General features: G+C 48.0%; 1 protein-coding gene across 1 annotated transcript; it reads left to right on the top strand.

The window, feature by feature from the left end:
• Positions 1–4,462: 4,462 nt before the first annotated feature.
• Positions 4,463–5,124, top strand: LOC107044260 (the record flags this gene model as incomplete). Its single annotated transcript, XM_015266063.1, has 1 exon — positions 4,463–5,124. A coding segment is annotated over exon 1 (662 nt), but the record flags the coding sequence as incomplete, so codon positions are not given.
• Positions 5,125–9,063: the final 3,939 nt, after the last annotated feature.

Raw genomic sequence — 9,063 nt, 5'->3', positions numbered from 1 at the left:
TTTTCCGACCCTTCTGACCCTAAATCGAATAACAATGACTCCGAGTAGGGGGGGGGCTTTTTTTTCGGACCCTTCAGACCCCAAATCGAGTTGTGGAAGATCCAAGGGGTGAGGGGAATTTTTTTCTGACACATCTGACCGTAAATCGGATAGTTGAGGGTATCTTGAGAGGGGAGGAGGTATTTTTTTTACCCTTCTGAGCCTTAATCGCATTGTGGGAAGTCCAAGTGTGGGGAAATTTTTTTTTGACCCTTGTGACCCTAAATTGAAAAGTGAAGGGTCCTCGAGGGGGGGGGGAATTCTGACCCTTCAGACACCACAGCGGATCGTGGAAGATCCAAGGGGATTTTTTTGGGGATTGTTGAGGGTGTGATGGGGAGATTTTTTTTACCCTTCTGACCCTTAATCGCATTGTCGGAAGTCCAAGGTGGGGGGGGGGAATTGTTTTTTCTGACCCTTCGGACCCTAAATCAAATTGCGAAGGTCCAAGGAGCGGGGGGTTTTTTTCCCGACCCTTAAGACCCCAAATCGGATTGTGGCGGATCCGAGGGGTAAGGGGATTTTTTTTATGACCCTTATGACCTTAAATCGGATAGTTCAGTGTGCGATGGTGGGGAGGGGGGAATTTTGGATTCTTTGTTGAGGGTGTAAGGGGGAGGGGATTTTTTCCTATCCTGTCACCCTTAATCGCATTGTGGGATGTCCGAGGGGGGGGGGATTTTTCCTGACCCATCTGACCCTAAATCGAATTGCGAAGTATGCAAGGGGGGGGGGACTTTTTTCTGACCCTTCAGACCCCAAATCGGATTGTGAAGTATCCAAGGAGTGATGGGAATTTTTTTCTGACCCATCTGATCTTAAATCGGATAGTTGAGGATGCGATGGGAGTTTTTTGTTACCCTGCTGACCCTTGATCTCATTGCGGTAAGTCCAAAGCGGGAGGGGGGATTTTTTTTCAGACCCTTCAGACCCCAAATCGGATACTTATTGGTGCGATGGGTGGGGGGTGGGGCATGTAGTGACTACCACTATATCCGCACACACCTGAGAAGCGATAGCCGAGACGCACCGCTCATCGACACGAGTGCTATCTCAGTCTAATATTCATTTCGCTCACTCGCACCTATTGTCACGCGTCTACCCGTCGAGGGACAATTAAATCCGCACTGACCATTCGTCAGATCATCTCCGACCTCAATTCGGAATACTCACATATATTTTCTACTGTACTTTTACTTTTACGTGATTACGAATAAATAGCTAATTTAGTATTTTAACTAAAACTCGTGAGTGATTGACTAAACCCTAACAATCCAAATCCTCAATCACGACATTGGTGACCCCGACGTGATCGTCAAAAACAGTTACAACGGATCTCGGGCGTTCAACGGACACGTGCCACGTTTTCGCCGCCTCCTCTCAACGTCTGAATCAAACAGTGTTTTCGTCTATTAACTTTCACATCCCACGTGTGCAGTGCATCTAAACATTTAAATCGTGCTCTCAAGGGATAAACTATTACAATAGCCAGCGTTTTAAATCTTCCGGTAAATTTTCGTGAAACCCAAGCGTTCGAGAATATTTCACGCGTCGGTTTTCGCCCCAAATTTGACCTCGAGGAGACAAAACAAACGCGCCCAGTGCTATTAGATACTCGTCAAATGAGTGTGATAAAGACAACACAATTTTATTTCAATTTCACCGTGCATTAGACAGTGACCGCGAGTGAAATCGATTTTGCTGGCACATTCCTAAGTGCCCATAGACGTTGCGCTGTGCTAGCAGAATGATAAAGATTAATAACGCCTTTATTTCTTGTGTTGTGTTGTGACGTAAACATTTCCTCTCAATAGAAACTCATCAAAAATGCCACCAAATCTCGACGAGGCCGGGCTGCCTATAATACCTCGAGTGCAAGTTACGCAGGTCGTCGATGTAAAAACTACTCGTTTCTGTGAAGAAAATCCCGCTCTCTGGTTCGCACAGTTAGAATCACAGTTCCGCAACGAAGGAACTGTCACAAAAATAGAGAAATTCCACTTTGCAGTCCCGCTTATCGACACGTTCAGCAGCACAAGTGGAAGATTTGATCATCAACCCACCGATGGACACTTCCCATCAGAAACTTAAAAACAAGTTCATCGAGCGCTTCACCCAATCAAAACAAGCGAATCTGCTCCAGCTGCTTGATGGCGAGAAACTCGGTGATCGTAAACCATCCGAACATTTTCGTCACCTCAAGTGCCTGGTACCAGATATCGATGAAGACATCCTTAAAGTTCGCTGGGTATCACATGTGCCCCAAACGACTCAGGCCTGTCTCGTCATGCGAAAGACAGCAACACTTAAGGAGCTTGCCGAAACAGCTGATCGACTCCATGAAGTATTGCAGCCAGCGAGAGTCGCATCTGTTTCAAAGCTGGAACAACAGATCGCTGAGCTCACGAAGCAGGTCGCCAGCTTAGCAACTCACGTCTCTCGTCGTGATACCAAACCTGATCCGAAACGATCACGCCGTCGTTCACGCAGCACCCACAAGCTGAACAAGACTACAGGTATATGCTGGTATCACAACAAGTACAGCAACAAGGCACGTAATTGTGTGAACTCTCGGACTATCCCGCCGCCTTTTCCTCACGGACAAGACAATTGGTCTTCAATTCCTCGTGGATATGGGTTCAGACGTTTCGGTCTTCCCCCGCAGGCGGCAGATTTGATCAAGAAAATCTACAGGATACCAACTCTTTGCGGTAAATGGATCAGTGATCAATACATATGGTCACGTGATTCTCTACCCTGATCTTGGACTTAGAAGAAACCTGGCCTGGCGCTTTGTTGAGGCCGATGTCTCACGTCCAATAATCGGAGCTGATTTCCTCAGTCACTTTGCTCTCCTCGCGGACTTGAAGCCCCAATGCGTCATCGACGAAACGACTAAGCTCGCATCAAACGGCAGACGTGCCAACTGCGATGCTACTTCAGTGAAATCACTTCAGATAACAGGTGACACACCATGGATGCAGATTCTCCAAGGGTTCCCGCCGATCACCAAACCGGACGGGACACTCAAAGTCGCGGAACACATAACTCTCCACTACATTCGAACTACGCCGGGACCACCAGTCTCATGCAAAGCGCGACGCCTCGCTCCTGAGAAACTCAAGGTCGCCCAGTCGGAATTCTCATCGATGATGAGGCTGGGAACAACGAGACGTTCACGGAGCCCTTGGGCATCATCCCTTCATCTAGCTGAAAAGAACAATGGCGAGTGGAGGCCGTGTGGAGATTACCGCGCCCTCAATAGCCGACCAATCCCAAATAAGTATCCCATCAGATACCTTGATGATTACGCTGCTAACTTACATGGTACCACAATTTATTCTACCATAGACCTTGTGAAGCGTTCAATCAGATCCCCGTCGTACCTCAGGACCTTCCAAACACTGCCATCATTACACCCCATCATTGCTCCTGGATTGGAGCTGTCCTCCAACAAAAACACCAAGACTTCTGGCAACCACTGTCTTTCCTTAGTCGAAAGCTCTCACCTTCAATCCAGAAATATTCAGCGTATGATAGGGAACTTCACGCAATATTCGAGGCCGTGAAACACTTTCGACACATCTTCGAAGGACGCCACATCATGATATTTACGGATCACAAGCCGCTGACACACGCATTCGCATGAAGACCGGATCGTGCTTCTCCATGGCAGTTCAGACGTCTCGATTTCATCGGACAATTCTCGACAGACATCAGACACGTCGCTGGATCCGACAACATAGTCGCTGACATGTTACCTCGCATTGAAACGATAGCCACGACAGTCTCCAACGAAGAACTCGAGCAAGCCCAGAAGAACGACCAAGAACTACTACAACTCATCCGCCAACCAGACTCAGCCCTGAAACTCAAACGAATCAAGTTTCCAGGGGTAAATACGACACTGTACTGTATCGAACAATCAGATACAGTGCGTCCTTACATTCGAGAGCTACTGAGACGACGGATATTCAACTCTCTACATACTCTCGCTCATCCCGGATGCAGAGCATCACGCCGACTCGTCGCACGGCACTACGTCTGGTCCTCAATGAATAAAGACTGTGTAGAATGGGCTAAGCACTGTATCGCGTGCCAGAGGAACAAAATCCCACGACACTCTGCCACACCCATCAGTGAACTCCAACTCTCGTCACAGAGGTTTGAACACATCCACATGGATCTCATATCTCTGCCTGAATCACAAGGACACAAGTGGTATCTCACGATAGTCGACTGATTTAAACGCTTTCTAGAGGCAGTGCCACTAGTTGAGTCGTGCCAAGCTACTGTGGTCCACGCATTGCTATACCATTGGATCGCTCGCTTTGGAATCCCGCTGAGAATTACATCCGATCAAGGCGGACAATTCTACTCGGACACCTTCAAGCAACTCACACAACTCGGCTCCAAGTGCATAATGACAACGTCTTACCATCCCCAAGCAAATGGTCTCGTCGAAAGGCTACACAGACACCTCAAAGCAGCGTTACGATGCCACGGGGAGGCCTGGTACGACGCATTATCTACGGTGCTCCTCGGACTGAGAACCGCATGGAAAGAAGACATCCAGACAACACCAGCCGAGTTGACCTATGGAGAGTGCATTCGTGTGCCTGGAGAATTTTTGGCCTCATCAAATGACAGAATCACAGCGCCATCACTGGTAAAAAGGCTTCGAGCTCACTTCCGCAATGTCGCACCTGTACCAATATCACGACACGGAACGCGAGCCACCTTCGTCTTCAAAGACCTCTCGACATGCACTCGAGTGTTCGTACGTACGGACAGTCTCCACATGGCGTATGGATCACCATACACAGGTCCATACAGAGTGGTCAGCAGAAATGACAAATACTTTGTCATTTGGTTTCGATCAGGGGGACTCGGAAACTACAAAAACACTCCCATCTCTATCGATCGACTGAAGTCTGCATACATCTTGCCAGAGGACCTACAACAATTGCCAGAGCAACAACCGCCAACCGAGCAACGACAGGACGAGCTTCGAGATGAACCAACACCATCTACCAGCGCTCGCACTACTGCTCCACCCACGAGCACCAGCAAAAGACCAAAACGGTCCGATTTGCGCTATAAGCGCGCCCAAAAATTTTTTCCAAATTCCTCGATTAATTTTTTTCTGTTCCAGACAATCTATTCAACAATAGTTAAAGCTGCCTGTACAGTCATACAGAATAACCACGACTTTCTTTTCTAACAGAGGGAGTCCTGTAGTGACTACCACTACATCCACACACACGTGAGGAGCGATAGCCGAGATCCACCGCTCATCGACACGAGTGCTATCTCAGTCTAATGTTCATTTCGCTCACTCGCACCTATTGTCACGCGTCTACCTGTCGAGGGACAATTAAATCCACACTGACCATTCGTCAGATCATCTCCGACCTCAATTCTGAATACTCACATATATTTTCTACTGTACTTTTACTTTTACGCGATTACGAATAAATACCTAATTTAGTATTTTAACTAAAACTCGTGAGTGATTGACTAAACCTTAATAGTCCAAATCCTCAATTACGACAGGGGCAGGCGGGAATTTTGGGTTCTTTGTTGAGGATGCAAGGGGAAGGGGATCTTTTCCTGTCCCTTGTGACCCTTAATTCCATTGCGGAAAGTCCAAGGGGGGGAGGATTTTCCTGACCCTCCTGCCTCTAAATCGGATTGTCATGGTTTTGATGGGGGGGAGGGGGAGATTTTTTTTTACCTTCCTGACCCTTAATCGCATTGTGGTAAGTCCAAGGGGAAGGGGATTTTTTTTTTACCCCTGTGGCCCTAAATCGGATTGTTGAGGGTGTGATGGGGAGATTTTTTTTACTCTTCTGACTCTTAATCGCATTGTGGGAAATCCAAGGTGGGGAGGGCGGGAAATATTTTTTTCTGACCCTTAGGGCCTTAAATCAAATTGCGAAGGTCCGAAGAGGCGGGGGCCTTTTTTTCCTGACGCTTCAAACCCGAAATTGGATTTCGGCGGATCCGAAGGGTGAGGGGATTCTTTTTCTGACCCTTGTGATCCTCAATCGGATAGTTGAGTGTGCGATGGTGGGGAGGAGGGAATTTCGGATTTTGTTGAGGATGCAAGGGCGAGGGGATTTTTTCCTGTCCTGTCACCCTTAATCGCATTGTGGGATGTCCAAGGGGGGGGGGGANAGCATTCACCTCTACATTCACTCTAAGCAGGGAGTCATGTAGCGGCTCGCTCCATTCACACTGAGACGCGTATCGCACCGCTCTCATAGACACACACCTGAGGAACNCGGGGGGGCATTTTTCCTGACACTTATGACCCTCAATCGCATTCTGAGTGATCCAAAGGGGGGTGGAATTTTTTTCCTGACCCTTCTGGCCCTAAATCGAATTGCAAAGGATTCGAGGGGTGGGGGTGTAGCGGCTCGCTACATCGACACTGAGACGCGTATCGCACGGCTCTCATAGACACACACCTGAGAAACACACGCACGTCCCAGGTGTCGCAATCGCTCCCGCTTAGTAGTCGTGTGGCTCTCGCCACTCGGTGGACATCTCCACCTCATCTGTATATATAATACATTCATACCACCGACTCATCCTGTACATACTCATATCACAACAATAAACTAATTACTAGTTTGCAACCGTTGCCTCGCGTAGTTGATTCGTTACCTTCCCGATCCAACACCACCTCGAATCCTACATTGGTTACCGGGAAACTGTGTGACAGGCAGTTTCTCACTCAACATCAAAGGGAAGCGCGAGTGCAACAAGTGAAAGGAATGCGCGTGCCTTTAGCCAGGAAGAGTCTAGCTTTGTTCAACGCGTTAAATAAATAATTTCGGTCACGAAACGGGTTCGCTAAAAAACTCCCGTGCCGCAACACCTCGTCAGTGTACATAAATCTCAGTGCAGTGATACACTGTAGTAGAAAAAGACTTCATTCAATTTTCTCCACGTGGTCGTTCTCCTGTGCGAAAATGGAGTCCTGCGAAAATCGATACTCGGACGTCTTCTCCAACTTGCTACGCACGCACAGCTCCAGTGCGCACGCAAATCAGACACACTGGTTGCCTGGCAACACGGTTCAGTTTATTAGTGCGTGTGTGATTCCCGCCTCGCTAATTACCGCGGCCCAGTGCACATGTACCGAGTGTAGTGTTGTATCTCTCGCACCCGCTAACACATTGCAGAGCATCCAATGAACGTTGTGCTGTGTTAGTGCTAAAATAAAGATTTCTAACGACTTTATTCAGAGGGCAACCACTGTTGTAAATAATCTAGCATTTAATCTCCGTTAGTAATAATTTCCTTTCAATTATTTTGTGATTGTCTGAAACGCGCCGTGTCAACGGTCGAATTTCTCCCATTCAACATACGCGATACAAACGAGGAGTGCATCGGATGTCAACATTCCGCCTTTGCTACTCTGTTCCTACAAATAGTCCACACATCACACAGGCAGCATTCACCTCTACATTCACTCTAAGCAGGGAGTCATGTAGCGGCTCGCTCCATTCACACTGAGACGCGTATCGCACCGCTCTCATAGACACACACCTGAGGAACACATGCACGTCCCAGGTGTCGCAATCGCTCCCGCTTAGTAGTCGTGTGGCTCTCGCCGCTCGGTGGACATCTCCACCTCACCTGTATATATAATATATTCATACCACCGACTCATCCTGTACATACTCATATCACGACAATAAACTAATTACTAGTTTGCAACCGTTGCCTCGCGTAGTTGATTCGTTACCTTCCCGATCCAACACCACCTCGAATCCTACAGGGGGGGGGGTTCTGACCCTTGAGACTCCACATCGGATTGTGGAAGATCCAAGGAGAGGGAATGTTTTTTGTGACCATTCTGACCCTCAATCGGGTAGTTGGTGCGTTGGGCGGCTGAGGAGAATTTTGGGTTCTTTGTTGAGAATGCAAAGGGGAGGGGATTTTTTCCTGACCCTTGTCGCCCTTAATCACATTACGGATTGTCCAAGGGGGGGGCGGTAAATTTTACCTGACCCTTCTGACGCTAAATCGAATTGCGATACGTGCGAGGAGGTGGGGAATTTTTCCTGACACTTCTCACCCTCAGTCACATTGTTAGGTGTCGAAGGGGGCGGGGGGGAATTTTTTCTGACATATCCTAAGTCGGATAGTTGAGGGTGCAATGGTGGTTTTTTATGACCCTTCTGATCCTTAATCGCATTGTGGGAAGTTGAAGGGGGGGGGGGGAATTTTCGTTTTGACCTTTCTGACCCTAAATCAAATTGCGAAGGTCCAAGGGTTGGTGGAAATTTTTTCCTGACCCTCCTGACCCTTATCCAAATTGGGAACGGTGAGGGGAAGGAGGTATTTTCCCTGATTCTTCTGACTCTTAATCGCATTGTGGGAAGTCCAAGGAGGTTGGCACAATCTTTTCTACCCGTTCTGACATCAAATCGAATTGTGAATTGTGCGAGGGGGGGGGGGGTTTTTTTCTGACCCTTCTGACTCTAAATCGGATTGTGAAAGATGCGAGAGGGGGCTTCAATTTTTCCTCCCTTTTAATTGGATTATTGCGGTTGCGAGGGATGAGATTTTTCCTGACCCTTCTGACCCTTAATCGAATTGTTTCGTGTTCGATGAGGAGGCGGGCATTTTTTTCGGACCCTTCCAATCCTAAATCAAATTGCGAAGGATGCACAGGAGAAGAATTTTTCCTAACCCTTCACGAATGGTGCAGGGAGGGAGTCAATTTTTCCCGGACTCTTCTGACCCCAAATCGGTTTGTGGTGGGTACGAGAAACGGGTGGCGGGGTGAATTTTTGCTTTTTTGTTAGCGCTGCATTGGGGGGTTAGGTAATGTTGCTGACCTTTAATCGCATTGTGGGCAGTCGCATGGGGGTGTGGGAATTTTTTCTTGACCTTTCTGATCCTAAATCGGATTGCCGAAAGTGCGTTAGAGGGGGGCGGGATTTTTTTCTGACCTTTTTGACCCGTCTGATTCATTTTGGAATTAGGTGCATGGCCGCACGGAGT

This window comes from Diachasma alloeum, unplaced genomic scaffold (assembly GCF_001412515.2).
Source record: "Diachasma alloeum isolate Michigan unplaced genomic scaffold, Dall2.0 Dall_scaffold_00704, whole genome shotgun sequence".
NCBI classification, from domain to species: Eukaryota; Metazoa; Arthropoda; class Insecta; order Hymenoptera; family Braconidae; genus Diachasma; species Diachasma alloeum.
The sequence above is the reverse complement of the archived record's forward strand: the minus strand, read 5'-3'. Positions and strand labels throughout refer to the sequence as shown.